Source organism: Trichosurus vulpecula, chromosome 9 (assembly GCF_011100635.1).
Source record: "Trichosurus vulpecula isolate mTriVul1 chromosome 9, mTriVul1.pri, whole genome shotgun sequence".
Taxonomy (NCBI): domain Eukaryota; kingdom Metazoa; phylum Chordata; class Mammalia; order Diprotodontia; family Phalangeridae; genus Trichosurus; species Trichosurus vulpecula.
This window is the reverse complement of record NC_050581.1, coordinates 191,704,639-191,732,126: the sequence shown is the minus strand read 5'-3', so window position 1 is coordinate 191,732,126 and position 27,488 is coordinate 191,704,639. Positions and strand designations below refer to the sequence as shown.

The following is a 27,488-nucleotide window of genomic DNA, read 5'->3' as shown; positions in this document are numbered from 1 at the left end:
TCACATATAAATATAATGTGTACACACATACGTACACAAACATGTGCAAACATGCACATGCATATACTACACGATACATAAACCTATGCCACATAATACAAACATGCACACACAAAACACTGACCCACAAACACAGGTACACACAAACACACAGGCACATACAAATACAGCATGCACACACATACACAAACACAGGCATACACACGTACAAGCACACACAAGCATGTGCACATACACACATGCGTACATATATACAAACCTATATTGTGCAAAATAAACATTCATGATACACACATGCACACACAGACATACAGACACAACATGCGCACATAGACACACATATATAAAACCACTGACCCACAACCACACCGCATGCATAAAAACACATGAGCACACACATGTGCCCAAACATACAGGAACACACATGTACACACATACACAAACATATCCTCCCTGGAGCCGGTGGGTCCAAAGGCCAGGCCCATGGTCAGTTGGCCCTCTCACCTCCCATTCCCTGGTGACCATTACAGGCCAGAGACACCTTTGTTCTTTGTTTTTTGAGTTGTAAATAACAGCCAAAAGGGCCCATCTGATTGAGCCTCCCTCACTTTGTCCCTTTGCATCTCCAGTCTAACACAGCCTCTGGCACATGTAATAAACACTTAATAAATGCTTGTAGCCTGACTGACTGATTGACAGACGAGGAAGCCAAAGCCAGAGGTCTCATAGCAAGCTAGGGGAGGCTGGGGATGAGAAGGGATCATAGGTACTACCCACTTCTCCACACTCCCCAGTGATGATGCCCCAAATCCTCTGCTCCCAGATCAGAAATCAGGAGCAGGCTGAGAAGTGTAGGTAACTCCAAGGGCTAGCCATGGCCTCTTTCTCCTGTGCCCCACAATGCTCAGCTCCTTCTCAGGAGGCTGATAGGAGCTCAGGGAGCTAGGGCTGGGCCCTCCTGCTCCTCATCCTCCTACTGGCTTTCTCCCAGAGAGGAGATGGAAGCTCCTGCCCCACTCAGTCAAGACCTGAGGCATGCAGAATGGATGGGAGAGGAAGGAAGAGAGACAGACAGAGACACAGACCAGTGGGGGGAGAGAGGGGGGGATAGGGAGAGGGGAGGGGAGAGGGAAAGGGAGAGGGAGAGGGAGAGGGAGAGAGAGAGAGAGGGAGAGAGAGAGAGAGAGGAGAGAGAGCGCCTTCCCTATAGCAACACCTCCAATTTGGGGACCTTCACGGCTGTGTTCCAGCCTCCCTCATCACTCGGGGAGTTGTTATGGAAACCAGCCGTGGAGGGAACCTCGGGGAAGAAGAAAAGAAGGGAGGGAGGGAGGAGGGGGGCATGTCCCCCGAAACAAGAGGCCCAGAATGTCCCCTTTCAGCAGGCGCCCCATGTGGCCCCTGCGCCCCGTAGCAGCAGACCCAGCAGGAGGTCATTGTGCCCTGGGTGGGTGTGAGGGGGAGCTGCTGGGCCGTGCTCCTTTCTTCTCATTTCTTTGCAATCACAAAAGTCCTGTTTTCAAATGCATGCTCAGAGCCAAGCTGCAGCTGGAGTAATAGAAAATGAATGGTTTCTAATGAGGAATTCATTAGTGCTACAGGAATTATACACATTAAAACTCCCTTTCTTTCCCTGACCCCCGAGGGGAGCAGCAGCGGCCACCGCCTGACCACTGCTCTGGCCATCCTGGCAAGGCCTCTCCACAGCTCCCAGAAGTTTGCCCCACAAATGAAAGCACGTGGACCAGCAGAGAACAAGGGGCTTCTGGGCTCCAGATCCCCCCCACCCCAGGCTTTTCTTCTGTCAGAGCAGGGAAAGTTTCCCCACATGCACATGCACATGGCCCTTCTCACCTGGCCAGAGAGTGTGGAAAGTTAAAAGACTCCACAGCATCCCTTATCCTGAGGGCTTTACCTCACCAGCTCTGGGGGAGACCCCACGAAGAAGACCTGGGCCCAGACCTCAGCATTTCTGGGGTCACAGACCCTGTAAAGCCTCAGAGGCCATCTAGTCAAAACTCAGACCTGAGAGATGATCCCTCTATAATATCCCCAAGGTGTGGTCAGCCAGCCTTTGCTCACCCACCTGGACCCTTCTTTGGCAAAGAGATGGACACGTGTGAACCTACTGGGTGTACAATCATACCCTGCCAACTCTCTCTCTCTCTGTCTCTCTGTCTCTCTCTCTCTGTCTCTCTCTCTTTCTTTCTCTCTCTCTCTCTCTCTCTCTCTCTCTCTCTCTCTCTCTCTCTCTCTTTCTCTCTCTCTCTCTCTCCCCCCTCTCCCCGTTTCCCTCTCCCTCCACCCTCTCCGTTACCCCACTCCAGTTTCTTTCCTTCTCCCTTCCTCCCACCCCTCCTCCTCACTCTCTCTTCTCCCCCTCTCCCTCTCCCTCTTTCTCGCCCTACTTTCCCCCTCACTCTCCCCCCTCCAGTTCCTCCCTCTCTCCCTCATGGGCAGGAACCCTCACACAGACCATACCCTGCCCTTGCCAGCCATCTCTGAGATCAGGAGTCTTCTGTGCCACCCACGAGGACAGAGGGTGCTGCCAGGGTGGGGCGTGCTCTTTGAGGGCATTTCTGTCTTTCTTTGTATCCCCAGCACTCAGCCCAAACTCATTCCATAGGAAGCACTTAATGAAAGTTGGTTGACTGGCTGTCCCCAACGCCTTGTCCTCCCTGCCATGAAGATGATACTCATTCAGATCCCCGACACCGGTCCTGCCCTTCTGGCCTTGGACAGTTTATCACCCCCAGACCTCATTTTACCACATGTAAAACAAGGGGTGAAACTATCACACTCCCCAGATGTCCAGCTGGATACAGGTGTCTCTCATCTGCTCAAGGGGATGGAATACCCGGAGCTTCTGCCCCACTGATGCCTATAGAGGGGGGCTTCTGGGAAGGTATATCCCCCTTCCCCACCCCAAGCCTTAGGCCTGGGCCAAGGGAGGGAGCAATTCTTTGGCCCTCACTCAGGCTCCATTTGGTTACGGTTATTTGAGGGAAGGGATTGTCATTTTTTTCCAATCTTTGAATCCCCAGCACTCAGCCCAGCACCTTACACATAGTAGGTGTGCAGAGAATGTTGTTGAATTAAATTGTATTATGTCAACTCGACCAAAGGTTAGGTCCATATTTGAGACAGAGATTTGTTCATTCTCTAAACTCAGGAGACAACAGGATATGATAAAGGCTGGGTTCACTGCCCAGCTCTACTGCCCACTACCCACGAGATTGGGGAAAAGTTGTGTCGCTTTTCTGGGCCTGCCTCCATGCCCCCATCTAAGCGGACTGGACGAGATCAAATCTTGCATTTGATGCTGTCCTGGGTGATCTTGAGCAAGTCACCTAACTTCCCTGAGCCTCAGTTTCCTCATTTGTAAAAGGAAGGGATGGGACTAGATCAGGTCCTGACTAACCCTCTATGTGACCTTGGATGAGTCATTTAACTTCCTTGGGCTGGGGTTTGGTCATCTATTAAAGGAAAGGGTTGAACTCAATGGCCTCTGAAGTCCCCTCCAGGTAGGCAAGAGAGACCCCTGAAGTTTTCTGAGCCATAGAATGATGTAGAGAGATATGCTCATTAATGAGACTATCCCAAGAGCTATGTGAATGATAGAGGAGATGGGAAACATTGTAATGAAGAAATAAATGAATGAAAGAACAAATGAACAGCACTTATTAGGTACCTGCCATGTGCCAAGTACTGTGCTAAGTACTAGGGATACAAATGAGAAAAAACAAGGCACAGACTGGCACAGCTCACTATGTCTGTGCCAGTATCCACCATCAGAAACCCTAGTGCAGACAGTGCCTGGGCTCAGATACCCAATGCATTGTATTTCCTGGCACCTCTCCCCGCCCAATCCCTTCTTCCTAACATGTCCCCTACTCCCTTGCTGTGCTGGGGACCCCATGGGATTTATTAGCTTCACAAAGAAGGGTCCAGGTCATGTTGTAGACCTTTGAGTCAGGTGTCTCCTGCCTGAATAGTCCTCAGGGAGGTCCAAGAGCCAGTGATTCATCCTCCAGGAGATCATGGTGGAGGGGGCATGGGGGGAGCGAGGGGAAGAGAGAGAATGACCCAACGGCCCCCTTGGAAACCTCTGAGACTGGGTTTTTGGAAAGGAAGCCCAGCTAGCTCTCTCTCTAACTTCTGGTTTTTCTGATCTCTTTCGTGGGGTGGGGAAGGTGGGCCGCTATTTTTATGCTCATGATTCCACCATTAAGTTGAGCAATCAGTGCCTACTGTGTTCCAGGGAAATAACCCAATGGGATAAATTTTCTGTCTCTCTCTCCTGTTTAATCATCTGATACCTGCATATCATGGGGGTCCCTGTACATCATGGGTGTCTTTGACCAATGGCACCCAAATCATGGGATCACACAGAAGTGCAGGTTCAAAGCTGGAAGGGCTTAGAGATCATCTGTAGGCCTGGGCCCCTGAATATTCTGGGGAATCCCACAAACTCCTCAGAATAATGATTTTGAATGTGTAAAATAAAATATGGATGATTACAAAAGACAGCAATGACATCAAAACTAATTATATATCTGTGTATATACAATATGTATATATGTATATGGGTATACACACACACACACACACACACACACACACACACACACACACACCAAGTTCCCAGACCCCAGGTTAAGAAACCGTGATCTAGACATAAGTTCCTAAAGGATCCAGAACTGGAAGAGTCCTCAGAAGCCATCCATGTTGCCCAAGGGCACCTAAATACCAAAGACGGAACTTGAATCCAAGCCCTTTGAGTCCAAATGCAGTGTTCTATCCCCTGTACCATGATATCTATCGCTCACTAGAAAATGAGAATATTAAGTGGCAGACTCTTCTCAGGCCTTGTGTGCCATTTTCTGTTGGGAGGGAGGGGTGACTGCATCACAGTGGCCTCACCCATTTGGGGATAGTTGTTTGGGGCGGAGAGGGTTGGGAAGGTTGCTAAAACTCTCAGGCTCTGTGAAATCCTTCTGGTCAGTATTTCAGGACCTTCCGAGTGGCCAGACTTCTCTCCATTTTCATTGGCTCTGCCCCGACAGAGTGAAATTCATAAATAACATGAGCCTAGAACAAAATGGGAAGCAATAGAGAAATCCAAGGATTAACCGCATAGACGTAGAGATGGAAGGAGCCTCAGAAGCCATCAAGTTCACAAATGAGAAAAGCTGAGGCCAAGAAAAGGAGAGTCCCTTAGTGCTACATGTCAGAGCAGAATAATAATGAGAAAGTACCCTCAATCATCTAGATATTGGAGGGAAAATGAGTGGCTAGAGAACCAAGAAGACCTGAATTCAAATTCTGCTTCTGACAACTGAATCTGGACAATTGACTTCTCTTTTTAGTAACCCAGGCAACTCTTAGACCCTAAATTACATAGCAGGTGCTGGTTTCTGACTGTGGAAGGAATTTCCTCACTGGTATTTCCCTCTACTGATGAAATAGGCTTCCTCAGCCATTTTTTTTTTCAGGAGAAAGGATTGGGGACAGGTGTGGGGGAGGTTGCTCTTTCGGCCTGCATCCCACAGCATCCCTCTGATTTGCCACTGCATCCTTCCTCCCATCCCCACTGAGAAACCTGACCTTCTTCCTCAGGTTATTTTTGATGTCTTGGATGCCTAAGTCATAGGAGACTCTGGCTGACCAGATGGTTACGTCTCTGGCATCACCGGTGTCCCTATAGTGTCAATAAGACATCGGGGCCTGCCACCTAGGTCCCTAAGAAGCCCCTTGGGCTTCCCTTCCCTAAGAGCATCCCAGGGAGAGCTCCTGGGTGTTGGGGCGGGGGGTGGGGGGGAGGGTGTGCTCTCTTTTTTTTTTTAATTCCCAATAACTGTGGTTTGATTCTGCAGGTATGTATCAGAAAATATAAAACTAGGGAATTTGTCGGCTCTTCGAACTTTCAGAGTCCTGAGAGCTCTAAAAACTATTTCAGTTATTCCAGGTAAGGCCCCGGACGCTCCCCTGCTCGCAGCTCACACCTCCAAGTGACTTTCTCTCTGTCCCCTTGTCCCTCGTCCCCTTGATGTTGTCCTCTGCTGGCGTCTCGTCACTGTCTTGTGTGTGCCTTTCCCTTGTTACAGATACACCACTGAATTTGTGGACCTGGGCAATGTCTCAGCCTTACGAACCTTCCGAGTCCTCCGGGCCCTGAAAACTATATCGGTCATTTCAGGTGAAAACCAGGTCAAACATCAAGGCTGGACTGACAGATGCCCCCCCAGGCTCCCCCTGCTCCATTCCCTGGCATCAGCCCAAAGGCCGCCAAGTGTTCTGGGAATGGACCACACTAGAGGATACTCCTGTCCTAGAATACACCCCACCCCCCAGTCTGTGTGGTCTGGGGGCCTGGCTCCCTCCTCTCCCACTCCACGGCTCCCTCCAGAAGCTCTTACAGCCCACTCAGTGTGTGTGGGAGATGGATTCCCTCCTGCAAAGTCCTCTCTTAAAAGACAGCAGAGCCAATTTGCAGGGATCTCAATTATTTCAAATCTGCTATTGTTGTTATGATGATCATCATTATCGATCATATTAATCAGCCTAAGCCTCTCGTTCCAGCCTCCAGACAGAACTAAGCTTTAAGCTCAAAGCTTCATCCCGAAGTGTTTGTATTTGACAGCCAAACCCAAACACCACTCCAGCAGAAACAATCTTGGGAAGCCGGTATTATGACATTGTTCCAACATTAAGACAGCTTCTATTCTCCACAGGCTTAGCCTGCAGATCAGCTACCCCTTTACTCTGCCAACTCCCCCCACCCCCACCCCGAGGCAGACAATAAAAGCATCCAGGAGACCCCTGGGGTCTGGAGCTGGACGACCCCCTCCCGCCACCCCCAACCCACAGACTTTTTTTAAAATTGATAGTGTAATCTTTGGACAGGTCTCCTTCAGCCTTGGTGTTTAACAGATATAACCTGCATGGCAAGGTAGAAGACGTAGCGATCCATGCATGGCGGCTTCAGTGGGCCGTGCACCTCGGCAGATGTTGGCAATGACCCTTTGCAAATCCCCTCTGCACAGGAGGCCATTCCAGGAAAGGGGGGACATCCCCCTCCTCTTTGTCAGCACTGGAGGGGCTGGGGAAGGAGATCTCTCACCTGCTCACACTGGACCACAATCAGATCTACAACACACTCCTGCACCATGCAGAGAAGGAAATTATGACTGTCCTAAGGGCCTCCACAAAGGGGGGAGATCTTCTGGGCTCTCTGACAGTGAGCGCCAGGCTGTTCATAGTAGAGGGGGGAAATGGCCCAGATATTCTTGATTCAAGTCACTGCTGATCTTGGTTCCATTTCAAACAGTCCCATCAGGGCCCAAGTCCCTTACAATGGGAGCAGAGAGAGAGGAGGTTTTGATTTTCAGGCATGACAACACAGCCATTTAAGGGGGTTAGACATGTAAGGATACGTGTCTAGGCCTTTGTTCCAGGGACATGTGTTCCTGCCAAAACAAAGGGAGAAGGTTTTAAGGCCTGAAAGGCTGGGACAAGCGGCAGGGTCATCTCCAGGCTGACCTTCTCTGGCAGCTGGCACAGCAGTCCTGAAGATCATAGGACAATCCAGTGAGACCCAGAAGGGACCCTCTCCATGGATTCAAAGCTCAGTGCAAATTGTCAAGTCCAGGCCTTTCATTTTACAGAAGAGGACCTGCCAAACAGAGAGGCTGACTTGGCCAAGCCTCTAAGTGTGTGAGGCAGGATTCAAACCCAGGCCTTCTGAACTCAGTTCTTCCTGACACCCAGTCCAGCTCTCTAGCCAGTACACCAACCAGCTGCCTCTTGCCCACTTATTTAAAGGGGAGGCAACCAAGGCTCACAGAGAAGTGAGTCACCCAAGCTCACAGAGGAAGCAAGTGTTGTGCTGGGAATTTGAACCCAGGTCCTTGAATGCCAAGGCCAGCATTTTTTCCAAGTAGTTCACATTTAGACAGTGCTTTACAGGTTACTTTCACAGGTAGTGAAAGTAGTACTTATCCTTATCTTACAGATAAAGACACTGAGGCTTCACCATAGTCAGAAAGATGTCCAGCTGCTCAAACCTGAGTTGGAAGAGACTGGTACTAGACCACCCTCATCTGTGGTTCCATGGTAGGAGCCAAAAGCCTTATGAGCTTTCCTGGCTTCTCAAGATGGCACCGCCTGGAGCCAAGGCCTGCTCCCCTTCACCATAGCCAGCCTCACATGACTCCCCCTTCCTGAGCCTGTGCAGCTACCAACCCTGGTGCAAGACTTGGCCTTTGGAGCTAGGATTAGGCCATTCACCTGACTCCACTTTGGCCCATCCTTTTAGCCTGGCAAGGTCTCAGGAATTCTGGCCCAAGCCTCTAGCCTCCAACCTGGGTGGTACTGAGTTTCCTGTCACTGCAGATATTCAAGGAAAAGGTAGATGACCCCTTGTTAGATATCCTATGGAGCAGATTCTTACCTGGTTCTTGAGATCCTGCCATCGTGATTGGCTTCAGTGTCTGTGACTCAATGAGGGGTCCAAGAAACACAGTCAGAGGCCTTTCCAGCCAGCCTTTCCTTCCTTTCCCTCCATGGCTTGACTACAATCTCTGGGACAGGAATATGTTTAATGGATTCCTGGACCACTTCTGAATCTTCCCAGGAAGAAGCCTATGGTTTTACCACAAAAACTTCCTTCAGATATAAAGACGATTTCTAAAATATACAAGAAACATTTAGCTGGGGGTGGGGTGCAAATATGACAAGAGACAGTATGGTGTCACGGAGAGGGAGCTGGCTCTGATCAGCTCCCTAAGTTTAGACATTTCAGAGCAGGTGTTGATCTGCATTGGCAGAGAGGATTTTTCACTGGGAGTTCCCCAGACTAACGAAAAATCAAGAAACATAAAAGTTAATTTCCTTCTCCAGGGCTCTTTCTGGGCAAAGTATGATAATAGGTTATTAAGGCCATGTAATTCAGGAGATGATAGATAGACAGACAATAGATTAGATTGATGGGTAGTTTGATCGATCGATAGACAATAGACTAGATAGAGAGACAGACAATAAGATAGCTAGATAGATAGATAGACCGACCTATATCTGTGGATAGATATATCCATATACCTAAATATGTGATTTATAAATATAGATAGATAGACAGGTAGACAGACGAATAGGCAGATGGATAGACAGATGATAAATGATGTAAATAGATATTTACATATGTATTATAAATATGTATCTATATGGCTATAGATAGCTGTAGATAGAGATTTCCCTGATAACTGAAATCAAAGCACACTTTTGTCATACTTTGGCAAAAAAAAATGAGACGTGGGGAGAAGTTTGAGCCTTAGAATCTCAGAACTGGGGGTTGAATCCCAATTTCGCCCATTTCTTTCTGTGTAACTGGATAAAATCACTCAGCTCTCTGGGCCTTTCCTCGAAATCTGGGCAAGGAGGAGGCTGGCCCAGACCTCCAAGTTCTCTTCTGGCTTTGAACCGATGGGCCTGGAACCCTGGACCTCCCACCTCACATTTCCGTCCTCTTGGGCTTGCTGTGTGCCACCCTCCCCCACAGACTTGTCTCCTCTATCGATAACAGGCCCTTGAGACCGTGAGGGCCATTCTTACGTTGTAGGATGTGGATCCATGTGGGCAGGGAAGAGAAATTGCCCAAAAAACCTTAGTGAAAAACCCGGAGCCTTGGTTTACCGGGCCCCTCTCCTGGGACAGCCTTCCCCCAAAGTGCCTCATGACCCCGGGCAAGCCCCCGGCCATGTCTCCTCCCTTAGGTGATTGCCAACATCTCCAGGGAAGGCTTCTTTCTCCTGCAGGATGCCTAGGGCATCTCTTCACTTTCTCTCACAGCCAGAGGCGTGCTCACGGGGAGAGTTTTGTTTCCCACTGTTTGGTGTGCCTGCCTTCTCTGCTTCCCGACTTCTCTTTGACACCAGCCACCATGGGGGGTTGAATAGATTAACCAGCTTGAAGATGGATAGCTTTTAATCAGAGGTGTGGGTGAACTCGGGGAGCCCAGCTTCTCCTCCTTCCTTGATCTGTGGGAGCCAAAGCTGCTAATGGGCATCCGGGGCCAGAGGGAGGCTTCCCGAGGATGGGGTGAGGTAGGGCAGAAATTCATACACCATCTGTGGGAAACAAGGAGTCGAGAGTTCTCAGCCTGGCTTTTTCTTAGAAGAATAACCTTAGTACCACGGGCCAGATTGAATGCATTCACATAGTTTTGCTTGTCTTTTACTAAATGGGAAATCCCTATGGGATCTTGGCTGTGTGACTGATCAATCAAGGGGAGTCTCACATGGGAATTTGGGAGCGGGGGCTATGACGTGTTCCTTTCCTATACGTCCCTCTTCCTTTCCTCCTCTTCCTTCTCTTCTTCCTCCCCCTTTTCCACCTTCCCCTCCCCTCCTTCAGGATTCTCCCTCCCCTTCCTTCTTCTTTCCTCCCTGGCCCAGGTCCTTCCACCACTGAGATTGGGGCTTAAAGCCAGGTTCATTCCAATAAAGGTGTTCTGTGATATACCTGACGAACCCTTCCCCCTGCCACCCTATGACAACTATCTCCTTCCATTCCAGGGATGTCAGGACGAATTTCTAGGGCAGTCAGGAGCATCTCCATCCCCAGGGCCCATCTTCAAAGAGACCTCTCTCTGTGGTACAGCCAAATTTAATGAGGCAAGAGGGAGGAAAGAGAGACAGATAGATGGAAACAGAGAAAGAGACACAGAGAGAGACAAAGAGAGGGATGAGAGAGACAGAGAGAGATCTTCCAGAGGAGAGGGAAAGGTTGGGAGGGATGTGGAAATCCCTCTCCCAGGTAAGGCAGCCTGGGTCTGCTGCTGCCACATTTGGGGGCATCTATCCCAGGATTCAGTTGGGGTTCACCACCAAGTCCATTCCTTCCCGAAGAATACCCTGCCCTAAGATGGTTGACCTTAAAAAGGGCAAGCAAAGCTTTCAGTGCCCACCCCCTCCCTCTTCCTGACCTGTCTGGGGCTGGGCACAAGTTTCTGAATGTGTGTTCCTTTGTGACACCCTCCAGTGTTCTTCACCACTCGTTTGTTGGCTGTTGTAGGGACTCACAATCGTTTGGCAGTGGGGACTCAGGATGAGTTTTTTTGAGTGTTTTTGTTTGTATGTTTTTTTCCCCACTCAAACTGACCTAGGGAGAGGGATTTGCCATTCTCATGAGTGAAGTCCAAGCCCATGTTCACCCTAGGATGGACAGTTCCAACCCCCCTAGGTCCCAAATAGGTTATGCCACCCTAAGGCCCATGCATGCACCTGTTTCCCTGGAAATTCAGGCAGAAACAAAAACTACAGCCTACACTGATTTCAGCTATTTGGGCAAAGTAGGGTTGAGCTTGACCTTGAACTAGGTCTTGCCCATCCCCACTTCACTGTATGAACCTCCCCACCCCAACCTAGCCCAGCTAGCAGGGCCCAAGGGCATTCCTCAGGGCCTGGGCAGACCTAAGTGTGGTTCCCCTTGGCCCTGCTGGGTGAGTATATCCTTGATTCCCACATCCCCAGGTCCAGGAAGGCCCCGCTTAGATTGTTGGGGTGTCCCCACTTCCAAGTCCATTCCAAGCTCTTGTAGGCCTAAGCAGACTTCTCTCCAAGAAAGACAAGATGTCAGCCAGCTCCGAGCCCCCATAGCAGATAGACTCATGCCCTCTGGCTAGCCTCTGACCTCCTGATCTTTTCTCCCCAGGCCTGAAGACCATTGTGGGGGCCTTGATCCAGTCAGTAAAGAAGCTGGCAGATGTGATGGTCCTCACTGTGTTCTGCCTGAGTGTGTTTGCCCTCATAGGTCTCCAGCTCTTCATGGGCAATTTGCGGAACAAGTGTGTCCGGAACTTTGTGATCCTGAATGGGACCAATGGCACGGTCGTGTCTGAGGGTCAAATCTGGGAGTCGGTAGAGGAATACATCAGCAGCCCAGGTATTTGTCTCCCCTGGGGTCCCTGGCTCTGGGGCTCCAGCCTTGGGAGGAGGGGGAGCTGGCAGAGATATCATCCTTAAAATAGGATGTGTTGAGATAAGCAATGAAAGGTCCTGTAGGGAGGGAGTCACATCTGTTTAATGAATTGGGAAGGGGAAGATAAACTGAAAAAGGAAACCAAGACAAAGCTATCAGAGAGGTAGGAAGGGTACCAGGTAAGAGAGAGCTGTGAGAGAACAGAGAATAAGAAGGAAGTATGAAACAGGGGAAAGATCACTACATGGAGAATCAGGGGACCTGAGTTCAAATCCCACTTCTGCCTTTTAGTACCTCTGTAAGTGCCTTGAAATTAGGGATTGCTTCATATTTTATCTTTGTATTCCAAGGGCTTAGCACAGTGCCTGGTGCATAGGGGGCCCTTAATAAAATACCTGTTGAGTTATAGCCACAGTGGAGAGAATTCTGGGCCTGGAGTTAGGAAGACTTGAATTCAAATACAGCCTGAGATACTTATTAGTTTTGTCATCCTAGGCAAGTCACTTAACCTCTGCCTCAGTTTCTTCCACTGTAAAATAGAGATAATAAAGGCACCCATCTCCCAGTATTGTTGTGAGAATTGAAGGAGATAATATTTGTAAAGTGCCTGGCACATAGTAGGTACTTGCACCCTGCTCCCCCACCCCCAATTGATCTCTGTGAGTGTGGGCAGGTGCCTTTTCCTCTTGGCCTCAATGAGGGGTTAGGAATCAGTCACCTCCCTTGTGAAATGAGGAGCTTAGATTGCATCTCTATGGTCCTTCTTGTGCCAAATCCATGCTCCGAGGGGTCTAGAATCTCCAGAAGAATGGTGATTGAGGCCCTTGGGGCAGGGGGACAAGGCAGAGGCGGTGAGCACCAGGGAATTGTTCTGTCTAGAAGGTCATCTGTAAAGGGGGAGAGTCAGGCAGTCAATCAACACTTCTTAAGTGCCTGCTATGTGCCAGGCACTGAGCTAGGATGCAAAGACAGGCCAAGACAGAAACAAAAAAAGCCCATCCCATTCCCAATGAGCTCACTATCTAATAGGAGAGACAACATGCAAATAGCAGTTCCCACGAGATTGATCTGAAGGATGGGAAGGCACCAGCCTTGGGGGCATTGGGGAAGGCTTCCTGTAGAAGGAGGGATTTGAACTGGGATTTGAAGGACGTAGAGAAGCCGGTGGGCAGTGGCGGGGCAGAGATGAAGAGGAGGGAGAGGATTCCAGGCCTGGGGGACAACCAGAGAAAATGCCTGGAGTTGGGAGATGGAGTGTCTTGTTGGAGGAACAGCCAGGAGGCCACTGTCACTGGATTGAAGATTATGGGGGTGGGGAGAGTAGAAGCTGTAAGAAGACTGGAAGGGGGAGGGGTAACTTATGAAGGGCTTTGAATGCCAAGCAGAGGATTTCATAGTTGGTCAATAGTATCAAACTCAAACCAGGGCCTCTGATCTGTAGGTAAGGATCCCTGTGGGCCATATATTGAACTAGTTTTAAAATGTAATGCCATCTATGTTTTATCATACTTTCATTTACTTGGATATCTATTTCCTAATTCTTTTTTTTATCTGCTTTGGCAGCATTCCAGAGTGTTTCTGCCATATTTGCCCCACATTTGATACCTTTCCTATAGGTGATAGGGAAGCACTGGGGTTTAACAAGTAGTGGGGAGGAACATAGACTTGGGCCTTAGGAAAGTCACTTTGGTGGCTGGAAGGAGGACAGATTAGAAAAAGGAGAGCCCTGAGGCAGCCAGATACCAGCAGCTATTGTAATAGTCTGAGCCTAAAGTGATGGGGGTCTGTACCAGCAGGGTGGCAGCATCAGAGGAAAGATGGGGGTGGGTTTGAGAGGTGTTACAAAAGTCAAATCTACAGGCCTTGGCAACAGCTTGGATCTGGAGGGTGGGGCGGGGTTGTAGAGAGAGTGAGGCATCCAGGTTGGTAGTCTGAGGACGGGGAGGGTGGTGTTGACCTCTACAATAATAGGGAAGGTGGGGGAGTTGGCGGGGTAGAAGTGAGGAGGGTTTGGAGGAAAAGATAACAAGTTCCACTTTGGACGTCTATGGGACATTTACTATGAGATGTCCAATTGGCAGTTAGAGACTGGAGGTCAGCAGAGAGGCTGAGGCTGGATGAGTAGATAATGAAAATCATTGGCACAGAAGCTGATAAGATCACCAAGTGAAACAGCACAGAGGGAGAAGAAAAGAGGATTCAGGTCAGAGCCTTCTGGGTGCCCACCCACCTTTAGCAGCCATGACGAGGCTGAAAAGCCAGCAAAGAGACAGAAAGACCTACAATGGCAACTCATGCAGGTGGCAGAGTTAAGGAAAGATATGGGCCTTTTTTAAAGAAAAGGATTGAGGGGGCTGAGGACTGAAGGATACCAGGACAGAAGGAAAGATTACAAATGGGGAAGGAGGAAGAGAAGGGTGTCCAGAACCCTGCCCCACACCAGTTGTCCTCTTCCTTCCCCCAGGAGTGTGGCCACAGTGGGCTGGCAATCTCCCAGATGCCATCTTTCTAAGGTTGACGCTTGGCTGGCAGCCAACTTGGGGTACCATATTCTGAGGGAGGTGACTCCATGTGGAGAATGGCCTGAGTATAGGCAGAAGTGATTAAACCTTTGCTGATCTCCACTGGCTTGGGCCCTCCTCCCCAGGTGCCCCACATTACACGAATTTGTACAGCTTTGTATTGATTCACTTTGTACTCAGCTCTATGTCTTTGTAGTCCTTCTTATTGCTCCCAGCTGAACTTCTGGAAGCTCCTTGTGAGTAGGGACTGTCTTCTCCTTTGTACTGGTATCCCCAGCAACTAGCCCATAGTAGGTACTTAATAAATACTTGCTGGTTGATTGAAGTGGGAGAGCCTTGGGAGAGTTAAGAGCTATGAGCTATTCCAGGTCTCTAGGAGCCTTTAGCCTGGAGAAGGAAAGGCTCTGACTTCTCAAGCTTGAGTCTACACAGGACCAAGCAGTTAGATGCCAAATGGAAAAATTCATGATTAGAAAGTTACTCTGAGCCTCAAGGCCTACCCTTTGTCTTGCAGAAAACTATTTGCTGAAGAATGGAACCTCGGACGTGCTGCTATGTGGGAACAGTTCAGATGCGGGGTACGTGGTCCTCCCACTTGGGGGGGGGTGGCACCTCTTTCTAGATCTGTTTCCTAGCTGTCCTCTTCTGTGGGGGATGCTGGCACCATCCTGGACTGTCCTGAGCTAGCTGGGTATTGACCAGGCAGAGAGTGGTCCAGTGGAAAGGGCCCTGACTCTCTGGCATTGGAGGCCCTGGGATTACATCCCAGCTTGGGAAAATAATTTAATCTCTCTGGGCCTCAGTTTCTTAATTATAAAAGGTGGGGGGAGGGATGTTGACTTAGTCTCCAGGTCCCTTCCAGACCTCTCTGAATGATCCCATGATGGAAATTTCAGAGGAGACACAGAGTAGAGTTGTTCCTGTCTTCCCTGGAAATCTGTCTAGGGGCATGACCCCTGTGGATCTGGGGCTGTGACTGAGAATGCTCACCAGGTACGAGCAGGGGAGACCCAAAGCTTGCCTTCTAGCCTCCCCCATGCTCTGGCCTTCCTCATGCCCTAGACTCAGACCCCAAGTTGAAATTAACTGATCCCTCTAGGAGTGTCTGTAATCACCAGACCTGGAACAAATCCTTTCAGCAACGAGTCTCAGTTTCTCCATCTGTAAAGTGAGGAGGATGGACCTAGACCTAAAGTCTCTCCCAGGCATTAGCTTATTTGCTAAATAAGTTTCAGTTTTCTCTCCTGCTTCTAAGGACACACACACACACACACACACACACACACACACACACATATCCCCAGACCTCCCCTGTTGCCATCATGAAATCTGGGAGTTGGAAGGCACCTCAGTACCCCTTTATCTGGCCCATTCCTGGATGAGATTCCCTTCCAAAGTGTCCCTGATAAGTGGCCCTCCAGCCTCCTCTTCAAGACCACTCATGAGGGCAAACCTATGACCTCCACACGGATATGGGAAGTGCCCCCTCCCCCCCGGGACGTGAAATTGGAGCATGAGGAAAGTGGTAAAGGGAGTGGGTGGAGCTGGGCTAGGGACCTCTCTAGGGGAGGCTGGGGGCTGCTTTCCCCCCTCCCACCCTGGGAAAGGGGAGGAAGTTCCTCACACCACTGACCAATGCCACACCTGGCCTGGGAGCTCTAGATAGCAACATTTCTATAGCATTTTCAAGTTGGAAAGCCTGTTAACTGCATTATTTCCTTTGAGCCTTCCAACAACCTCGTGAGCCAGGTGGGAGTAGTTCCCCCATTTACAGATAAGGAAACTGAGTCTCCAAGAGGTTGTGACTTGCCGAAGGTCACTCGGCAGCAGGTCTTCCTGACTCCAGGTCCAGTCCTTTAGCCTCCCTGTATGTCCATTGTGCTGGCTTAAACAGACGGACTTGGGAAGGGAGGGAGCTGTACCAGAGCAGGGCTGAAGGGCTGCCCTGAAGGCCTCCTTTGATGGGTACAGTTTGTCTGGCCCATAGGACATGTCCAGAGGGCTACCAGTGCCTGAAGGCCGGAGAAAACCCTGACCACGGCTACACCAGCTTTGACTCTTTTGGCTGGGCCTTCCTTGCCCTATTCCGCCTGATGACTCAAGACTGTTGGGAGCGTCTCTACCAGCAGGTGTGTGTCTGAAAGATGAGCTCCAGCTGCTGGATGGTGGGGGCTGGGGCTGGGGCTGGGGCCCTTCTCCCCACAAGTCTGCTCTATGTCAGGCCATAAGGCCACACTAGCTCTGTACTGGACTGTTCCCAGGCTCACCCCAGGGGCTTGCATGGATGACAGATCCCCGAGGGCAAGATTTGGAATTCCATTCCCCCAAACCTCCTCTTCAGGGCCACTTTTACCAGGGATGCCCCACTGCTGATAAGAGAGGTCCCAAATGGGGCTGCAGTAGCCTGTCCATAAACCTGGCTTGGCCCTCACTCTTGAACCCACAAAGTTTAGGCCCGGAGTGGGGCAGCTGCTCTTAGCTCAGCGTTCTTGGGCATGACCATCTGTGATGTGTATTTGGTTGGAAGCCACACAGCCTCGGTCAGTATTTAAAGGAACCAGTCCCAAGGTTTTTGGCTCAACACCATTCTCCCATTCAGGTGGGAGACATTTGCCCCTTTAGCTAAGGGATATTTACCTTTCCCTGAGGATGTAAGACCTATTCCCCTCTGTATGAGTTTAGAACAGTCTCCCTCCGGTGGATGCAGGACATTCTCCCCTCCTTGTGTGAGACAGGCTCTCCTTAGCTGTGGGATAGTCTCCCTTCCGTGGGAATGTGGGACATCTTTCCCTGCCTGTAAGAGACATTATCTTCTTGTGGGTACAGGATGGTCTTCCCTCCTTATGGGTGTGCAGCATTCTCTCTGTCATGTATGGGGCATTCTCTCCTTTAGATATCTGATTGTGCATAGTGAATATAGGATATTCTGTCCCCCTCAGATGGAGGGGAGACATTCTCTCTTCCAAATGGAGAAGAGACATGCTCTTTCTCTGGGTGTGCAACATTCTCCCCTCCATAAGGATAGATATGTAGCATTTTCCCTTCCATGTGTGGGATATTTTACAGACCCAACTCAGCCTGGGGTAGATTATCTGGACCCTCTTCTCCATGCAGACCAGGAAGTACTCCCCAAGTCTGCTGGCAATGTCCAGTGTGTCCGACCTTTTTTTCCTCTCCCCACCCTTGGCCCCACCCCATCCCCAGACACTGAGGTCAGCCGGGAAGATCTACATGATCTTCTTCATGCTGGTCATCTTCCTGGGCTCCTTCTACCTGGTAAACCTGATTCTGGCTGTGGTGGCCATGGCCTACGAGGAGCAGAACCAGGCCACGATTGCTGAGACCGAGGAGAAGGAGAAGCGTTTCCAGGAGGCCATGGAGATGCTGAAGAAGGAGCATGAGGTTGGTGAGCGCTCCCCCAGGTTGTGCATGCTAAGTGAACCAAGGTGGGTGGAAGCCTGTGGCGGGAGGGTGACAGATGCATTCTGGGACATCCCTTGGGTGAATGAGGAGGAGTCGCTACAGTTTGAGCCAGCTCCAAAAATAAGCTCTGGTCCTTGTAGTGTTATCATAAAGGGCAGGGAGGCCTGAGGAAATCAGGCAGTGGATTTTAAAAAGGGACTTTCTTAGGCTTACCTTTCACTCTCTCTGATCCATCTACCATTCTTCCCCCCACCATCCTCCACCCCGGCTTCTGTTGCCTCCAGGGTCTTTGCACACATCCTTCCTCCATCTAGAACTCCTCTCCATATCTTCCCCATCATGACCCCTTCCCCATCCCAGGGAGCTTCCCTCACCTCATCCGGCTCTTTGCTCCTCCCTTTGCCCAGCTCGGTCATTTTATCCTGTAGTCATTCAGTCACTAGCATTTTGGAAGTGCCTACTTACTATGGGAGAGTCCCCATATGCCATCTCACCAGACCTTGAATCCTCCTCAGGGATCCAAGGGGGTCCTACATGAGCTAATCAGATTCAGGAATATGCCTGCCTTCCTAGGGCCCTGCTCTGTTTTTGTGGGCACCCAATGTTGAAACCAACCCCAAAAAAAGGGGCTTGCCTCAGTTGGTGCTTATTATAAATTCTATTATCTTTTTTAAATTTTATTTTTATTTTTACTTCCAAATTCTCTCCTCCAAATTCTTCCCTCAACCCCCTCCCTCACCCATTGAAAAGGCAAGAAACATGATATCCATTATACATATGAAGTAATGCAAAACATTTCCACATTAACCACGATGCAGGGGAAAAAAATCTGCACTTAGGGTAAACCAGTTCACTCTCTGGAGGTGTATTTTCTTAGCATTTCCTTTATGATGATTTTTTTTTCATTTATTTTATTGCACTTACTAGTATTTTGTGTTTTCCAATTACATGTAAAGATAGTTTTCAACATTCATTTTTGTAAGATTTTGAGTTGCAAATTTTTCTCCCTCCTTCCCTTCACCCCCTCTCCCCAAGACAGCAAGAAATCTGATGTAGGTTACACATGTACAATCATGATAAACATATTTCCACATTAGTCATGGTGAAAGAAGAATCAGGACAAAAGGGAAAAAAACACAAGAAAGAAAAAATGAAAATAGTCTGCTTCGATCTGCATTCAGACTGCATAGTTCTTTCTCTGGATGTGGATAGCATTTTCTATCATGAGTCTTTTGGAGCTGTCTTGGATAATTTAATTGCTGAGAAGAGCCAAGTCTATCAAAGTTGATCATTGCACAATGTTGCTGTTACTATGTACAATGTTCTCATGGTTCTGCTCACTTCACTCAACATCAATTCATGTAAGTCTTTCCAAGTTTTTCTGAAATCCACCTGCTCATCATTTCTTATAGCACAATAATATTCCACTACATTCATATACCACAACTTGTTTGGTCATTCCCCAATTGATGGGCATCCCCTCAATTTCCAATTCTTGACCACCATAAGAAGAGCTGCTATAAATATTTTTCTACAAGTGGGTCCTTTTCCCTTTTTTATAATCTCTTTGGGATACAGATCTAGGAGACTGGATCAAAAGGTTTGCACAGTTTTAAAGCCCTTTGAGCATAGTTCCAAATTGCTTTCCAGAATGGTTGGATCAGTTCACAACTCCACCAACAATGCATTAGTGTTCCAATTTTCCCACATCTTCTCCAACATTTATCATTTTCCTGTTTTGTCATGTTAGCCAATCTGATAGGTATGAGGTGGTACCTCAGAGTTGTTTTAATTCAAATTTCTCCAATCAATAGTGATTTAGAGCATTTTTTCATATGACTTTAGATAGCTTTAATTTCTTCATCTGAAAACTACCCATGCATATCTTTGACCGTTTATCAATTGGGGAATGACTTGTATTCTTATAAATCTGACTTAATTCTCTATATATTTGAGAAATAAAGCCTTTATCAGAAACACTGACTGTAAAAATTGCTTCCCATTTTTCTTTCTAATCTTGTTTGCATTTGTTTTGTTTGTGTAAAAAACTTTTTAATTTAATGTAATCAAAATTATCCATTTTGCATTTCATAATATTCTCTATCTCTTATTTGGTCATAAATTCTTCCCTTCTCTATAGATTTGACAGGTAAACTATTCTTTGCTCTCCTAATTTGCTTGTGGTATCATCCTTTATGTCTAAATCATGTATCCATTTTGACCTTATCTTGGTATATGGTGTGAGATGTGTCTCTATGCTTAGTTTCTGCCATACTATTTTCCAGTTTTCCCAGAAGTTTTTGTTAAATGGTGAGTTCTTATCTGGGAAGCTGGAGTCTTTAGATTTATCAAACAGTAGTTTACCATAGTCATTTACTACTGTGTCCTATGTACCTAGCCTATTCCTCTGATCCACACTCTATTTCTTAGACAGTACCAAGTAGTCCCGACGATTGTTGCTTTATAATATAGTTTTATATCTGGTACAGTTAGGCCACCTTCCTTTGCATTTTTTTCATTAATTCCCTTGATATTCTTGACCTTTGTTCTTCCAGCTGAATTTTATTATTATTTTTTCTAGCTCTATAAAATAATTTTTGATAGTTTGATTGGTTTGGTACTGAATAAGTAAATTAATTTAGGTAGAATTGTCATTTTTATTATATTAGCTCAACCTACCCATGAGTAGTTGACATTTTTCCAATTGTTTAGATCTGATTTTATTTGTGTGAAGTGTTTTATAATCACATTCATATAGTTCCTGGGTTTATCTTGGCAGATAAACTCCCAAATATTTTGCATTGTCTACAGTTATTTTAAATGGAATTTCTCTCTCTATCTCTTGATGCTGGGTTTTGTTGGTAATATATAGGAATGCTGATGATTTGTGTGGGTTTATTTTATATCCTGCAACTTTGCTAAAGTTGTTAATTGTTTCAAGGAGTTTTTTACTTGATTCTCTTGGATTCTCTAACTATACCATCATATCATCTGCAAAGAGTGGTAGTTTTATTTCTTCATTGTCTATTCTAATTCCTTTAATTTCTTTTTCTTCTATTATTGCTAACGTTAACATTTTTGTACAGTGGTGAATAACAGTGGTGATAATGGACATTCTTGTTTGACTCTTGATCTTATTGGAAATGCTTCTAGCTTATCCCTATTACATGTAATATTTGCTGATCATTTTAGATAGATGCTACTTATCATTTTAAGGAAAACTCCATTTATTCCTATGCTCTCTGGTGTTTTTAGTAGAAATGAGTGCTGTACTTTGCCAAAAACTTGTTTCTGTATCTGTTGAGATAATCATAGGATTTAGTTTTGTTATTGATATGGTCAATTATATTGATAGTTTTCCTAATATTGAACCACCCCTGCATTCCTGGTATAAACCCCACCTAGTCATAGTATATTATCTTCATGATGAATTGCTGTAATCTCTTTGCTAATGTTTTATTTGACATTTTTGCATCAATATTCATTAGGGAAATTGGTTTATAATTTTCTTTCTCTATTTTGGCTCTTTCTGGTTTAGATATCTGAATCATATTTGTGTCATAAGAGAAATTCGATAGGACTCCTTCACCTTTTTTTTCCAAATAGTTCATTATATAGTATTGGAATTAATTCTCCTTTAAATGTTTAGTAGTATTCACTTGTAAATCCACCTGGCCCTGGAGATTTTTTCTTAGGGAGTTCATTGATGACTTGTTCAATTTCTTTTTCTAAAATGGGTTTATTTAAGTATTTCATTTCCTCTTCTATTAATCTGGACAATTTATATTTTTGTAAATATTAATCCATTTCACTTAGATTGTCAGATTTATTGGCATACAGTTGGGCAAAATAGCTCCTAATTACTGCTTTAATTTCCTCTTCATTGGTGGTGAATTCATCCTCTTCATTTTGATATTGATAATTTGGTTTTCTTCTTTCTTTTTATTCAAATTAACTAAAGGTTTATCCTTTTTATTTGGTTTTATTTATTCGCTCAATAGTTCTCTTGCTTTCAATTTTATTAGTCTCTCCTTTGATTTTCAGAATATCTAAATTGGTATCTAATGGGAATTTTTAATTTGTTCTTTTTCTAGCTTTTTTAGTTGCATGCCCAATTCATTGATCATCTCTTTCTCTATTTTATTCATGTAAACATTTAGAGATATAGAATTTCCCCTAAGAACTTCTTTGGCTGCATTCCATAAATTTTGGCATAGTGTCTCATTATTGTCAGTCTCTTTGATGAAATTATTGATTGTTTCTATGATTTGTTGTTTGACCCACTCATTCTTTAGGATTAGATTATTTAGTTTCCAATCAATTTTTAGTCTATCTTCCCATGGCCCTTTATTATACATATTTTTTATTGTATCACATCATGATCTGAAAAAGATACATTTAATAGTTCTGCCTTTCTGCATTTGATTGTGAGGTTTTAATGCCCTAATATATCTCAGTTTTTGTGTACATGCCATATACCACTGAGAAAAAGGTGCATTCCTTTCTTTCCCCATTCAGTTTTCTCCAGAGGTCTACTATATCTAACTTTTCTAAAATTCTATTCACCTCCTTAACTTCCTTCTTGTTTATTTTGTGGTTAGATTTATCTAGTTTTGAGAGAGAGAGAGGTTGAGGTCCCCCACTAGTATAGTTTTGATCACTATTTCTTCCTGTAGCTCAATTAACTTCTCTAAGAATTTGGATACTATACCCCTTGGTGCATGTATGTTTAGTATTGATATTCCTACATTGTTTGTAGTACCTTTTAGCAAGACATAGTTTCCTTCCTTATCTCTTATAATTAGATCTATTTTTCTTTTGCTTTGTGTGAGATCAGTATTGCTACCCCTGCTTTTTTACTTCAACTGAAGCATAATATATTCTGCTCCAGCCTTTCACCTTTACTCTGGGTGCATCTCTCTGCTTCAAATGTGTTTCTTGTAAACAGTGTAGGATTCTGGTTTTTAATCCATTCTGCTATCCACTTCTGTCCTATGGAAGAGTTCATCCCATTCACATTCACAGCTATGATAAATAACTGTGTATTTCCATCCATCCTCTTTTTCCTCCATTTATACTTATCTCTCTCCTTTCATCCTGTCCCTCCTCATCAGGTTTTTGCTTCTGTCCACTATGTCTTTCAATCTGCCCTCCCTTCCAGCATTGCCCCCTTTTCCCCTTTTCCCTTTCTCCTCATACTTCTGCCTTCCTTTCTATCAGTACTCCTCTTCCATTTTCTTTTCCCTTTCCCCTTCTACTTCCATATAGAGTAAGCTAAATTTCTAACTAATTTTTATGTTATTCTCTCTTTGAGCCAAATCCAGTAAGAGTAAGTTCAAATAATGCTCACCCTCTCCCTTCTTTTCCTCTATTATAATAGGTCTTTTGTACCTCTACATGTGATATAATTTAGCCTATTCTGCCTCCTCCTTTACTCTTCTCCCAATACAATCCTTTATTTCACCCCTTAATATTTTAAATATCATCACATCAAAGTCAACTTATACCCACACTTTTGGTCTATGTATACTCCTTCTAACTGCCCTGATAGAGATATAGTTCTCAAGAGTTACAAGTATCATCTTCCCATGTATGAATATAAACAGTTTAATCTTATTGAATAACATTTTTTCTTTCCTGTTTACCATTTTATGCTTCTCTCAAGTCTTGTATTTGAAGATCAAGTTTTCTGTTCAGCTCTGGTCTTTTCATTAGGAAAGTTTTAAAGTCCCCTATTTCTTTGAATGTCCATCTTTTCCCCTGAAAGATTGTGGTCAATTTTGCTGGGTAGTTGATTCTTGGTTGCAATCCAAGCTCCTTTACCTTCAGGAATATCATATTCCAAGCCCTCCAATCCTTTAATGTGGAAGCTGCTAAGTCCTGTGTAATCCTGACTGTAGCTCCTTGATATTTGAATTGGTTTTTTGGGGGCCTGTTTACAGTATTTCTTCCTTGACCTGAGAATTCTAGAATTTGGCTACAATTTTCCTTGGAGTTTTCATTTTGGGGATCTCTTTCAGGAGGTGATCAGTGGATTCTTTCAATGACTATTTTACCCTCTGATTCTGGGATATCTAGGATTTCCTTGATAATTTCTTGAAAGATGCTGTCCAGGCTCTTTTTTTGATCATGGCTTTCTGGCAGTCCAATAATACTTAAATTATCTCTCCTAGATCTGTTTTCCAGGTCAATTGGTTTTCCAATGAATTATTTTACATTTTCTTCCATTTTTTATTCTTCTGATTTTGTTTGACTGATTCTTGATGTCTCATAGAATCCTTAGCTTCCACTTTCCCAATTCTAATTTTTAAGGAATTATTTTCTTCAGGTATCTTTTGTACTTTTTCCATTTGGCCAGTTCTGCTTTTTTTCTCAGCCAAAGAAAAAGACAAAGTTTATTAAAGATTTGCCATAATTAGTAGTCTTAAGAAATCTCACCATTTGTGGCGCTTGATTTCACAAGCAGGCCAGATTCAATCTACTGAGCTCGATTGAATCTGAATGCCTTCATGGAGGCAAGATGGAGCTTATATACAGAAAGATTGTGGGGGGATTGAGGGGTGGTCAATTAGTCTGGGGTGACTAGAGGAGCAGTTCTGCTTTTTAAGGAGTTATTTTCTTCAGTGAATTTTTTTTTCATTTGGCCAATTATAATTTTTAAGGAATTGTTTTCTTCAGTCAGTTTTTGTTCTTCCTTTTCCAAGCTGTTGACTCTGTCTTGCATAACTCTCACTTCTTTTCCCAATTTTTCTTCTACTTCTTTTATTTGATTTTTAAAATCCTTTTTGAGCTCTTTCAAGAAGGCTTTTTGGTCTTGAGACCAATTCATCTTTCCCTTTGAAACTTCACATGTAGGCATTTTGACATTGTCCTCTTGCGAGTTTGTGTTTTGATCTTCCCTCTGACCATAGTAGTTTTCTATGGTCAGGGCTCTTTCCTGGTTTTCGCTCATTTTTAGCCTATTTTGTGACTTTTAAAGTTGAATTCTGTTCCTAGGGCACAATGGGCACTCTCCTAAGCTTCTTGTGCTGGGAGTCAGGTGCCTAGTCCCTGGCTTTCTGTGCCAGAGCTAGCTTCCAGGGCTCTCAATTTGCCCACTGAGCTCGGGTGGCCCAGCCTTTTGCCTGTTGCCTGTTGTGCTGGGGTTATGGGACTGGCAGTTTTCCTTCTGCCCTGGGGCTGGAGGCCTCACGGCTGGCCTGCTATGCCATTGGCCTGCTGAGCCAGGACTGACAAGCCTCAGTTGCTGATCTGTGCTATGGCTAAGAGTCTTCCACTGGCTTGGTTGGATATCGGGCTGTGCTCTCCTTTTACCAAGTGAGACAGACCATTCTTGAAGTCCTTCGAAGTTATCTTAAGTGGGGAAATTGTTTCACTCCATCTTTTGTGTTTTCTGTCACCCAGAATTTGTTTAGAGACTTGATTTAACATTGTTTCCAAGGGAAACTGGGAAGAGCTCAGACAGCTTCCCGGCTTCTCTCCGCCATCTTGGCTCCACCCCCCACCCCACCCCCACCCCCCTGTGGATGACATTTTTCATCATGAGTCCTTTGAAATTGTTGTGTATCATCGTATTTATTAGAGTAAACTGTTATTATCTTGAGCCCAAACCCACTGACCATCAAGAGACCAAAGGAACCCTAGAGTTTATCTGGGCCACACCCCACCTTTTACAGAGAGAGAAACTGAAGTCCAGAGAAGGGTTTGAGTTGTCTTTGGTTCAGATTCAGGCTGAGCAAATCCAGTATCACCATTAATCCAAGCTACTAACTAGGAAATCCTTGCCTTCTTTCTTCTTCTAGGCTCTCACCGCCAGGGGCATGGACACCATGTCCAGGAGTTCATTTGAGATGTCTCCCCTTGCCCCAAAGACAGCACCAGACAAGAGGAGCAGGAGAAGAAAGAGACAGTCCTCAGGGACAGAGGACTGTGGGGAAGACAGATTCCCCAAATCAGAGTCAGACGATGGCCCTCGGAGAATGGTAATTTCCCCCATTCCCTCAGCACTGTATTTTTCTCACTCTGATCCTTCAAAGGTATTTCTGTGTTACTGCACCTCCCAAGATATGGACCCCAAAATTGGTCACAGTAAGGATTCTACATGTAGTCTGACTAAGGCAGAGGGTAATGGGGTTGACACTCACCTCTCTTGTTCTCAGCACTACATTTCAATTCATGCAGACTCAGTTTTCTTATTTGTAAAATAAGGAGGTAGACTAGTTGTCCTCTGAACTCCCATCTAGCTTTTCTGGGTGCCCATGAGGGAAATGATGCTCAGAGAAATTAGATGGGTCATACAGACTAATAAGTCTGCAAGGTGGGACATGAAGCCCATGTTCTTTCTGGGATGCCTTGTGGCCTGCCAGTCAACCTCCCCACAACTGGATTTTAGCCAGAAAGCTTGGGCAGGGGCATCAGGGTAGGATGGAGACCTCCCTTCTAAGCTATTTGCATTGGTCCAAGGAGCCTGCTGTAGCAGCTGCCTCCAAGACACCAGCTCTTGCTAATACTTTAATTATAGTAGGTTCATTGGGCTTAATGAACCAGGGAGGCTTAATTGCCTTGCAAACCCACTTAGCAAGAGCTGAGGGCTAGTGGGCAATCAGAGGTCTCAGGCATTGTCATCCCAATGCTGCCCTGTGGGCACTGGCACCTGCCCCCTTTCTTCCCTTGCAGCCTGGGAGCCAGCAGAGGGGGCCAGTGCCCAGATCCCAGGGGCATTGAGGCCCAGCCTGACCAGGTGAGCTGCTGCAGAAGGTGGGGAGCTCCTGTCAGAAGGGCTGGGACAGGCCGCCATGTTCCTAACCCCTCAGGGAGGAAGCTCTTTATTGAAGGATCCTGCCTTTGGCCAGCTGTGTGACCTTGGGAGGTCAGTCAGGAGGCATCAACTAAGCACCCTTGGGAGGCCAAGCTCTGTGTTAGGTGTTGAGGGTACAAAATAGTCCTCACCCACAAGGAGCTTAAGATCTAATGAACAAGAAGGAAGAAACCAAGCATTTCTATAGTGCTTTGGTGTTACAATCTCTTCAAAAATGGGAGACGCAGAAATAACAAGGAACATCCAAGACAGATGCAGAACAGATGATAGGCGTCTCAGGCGAAGGCTCTGGCAATAAAAGAACTACAGAACCAGGCAGAACCAGAGTTGAGTCTTGGAGAAAGCCAGAGTCCCCAAATATGAGACTAACCCCTCCACAGGTATGTCGTGAGGCTCCAGGGGAATAAGGTATGCAAAGTGCTTTGCAAACCTCAGAGCTGTGTAGAGAAGGCAGTGGTTTTCTTCCTCAGACTAGGGGCCACACATGGCACTACTCCTTGGGGGGACAGCATTCAGATGACCAGGTCCATCCAAGGGGTCTGCAGTGGCTGAAGGCCACCTCCAAGTGTGTGCGGAGTTATGTAGAGCTGTTTAGGGGAGGCAGATAGAGTTGGAGTCCAGAGCCTGGGGCAGACACAGTCCCCAAGGTCCCTGCAGGAGGGGCTACACAGAGGGCATTTTGTGAGGTAAAGACAAAATGAGCCTCTGATGCCTGAGCATGACCTCCCCTGGTGGCCCTTGGTACAGCT

The 27,488-nt window shown here is 46.2% G+C and overlaps 1 protein-coding gene across 2 annotated transcripts in view; it reads left to right on the top strand.

Annotated features, from left to right (window-relative positions):
* The window catches only part of SCN5A (sodium voltage-gated channel alpha subunit 5), a 185,371-nt gene that overhangs the window by 69,531 nt on the left and 88,352 nt on the right, over positions 1–27,488 (top strand). For both annotated transcript variants that reach the window (XM_036737927.1, XM_036737926.1), the window contains exons 6-11: positions 6,108–6,199; positions 11,710–11,940; positions 15,013–15,076; positions 16,486–16,627; positions 17,703–17,900; positions 25,724–25,903. In XM_036737927.1, coding sequence (XP_036593822.1) covers positions 6,108–6,199; positions 11,710–11,940; positions 15,013–15,076; positions 16,486–16,627; positions 17,703–17,900; positions 25,724–25,903 — 907 coding nt within the window. The remainder of the gene's footprint in view (positions 1–6,107; positions 6,200–11,709; positions 11,941–15,012; positions 15,077–16,485; positions 16,628–17,702; positions 17,901–25,723; positions 25,904–27,488) is intronic.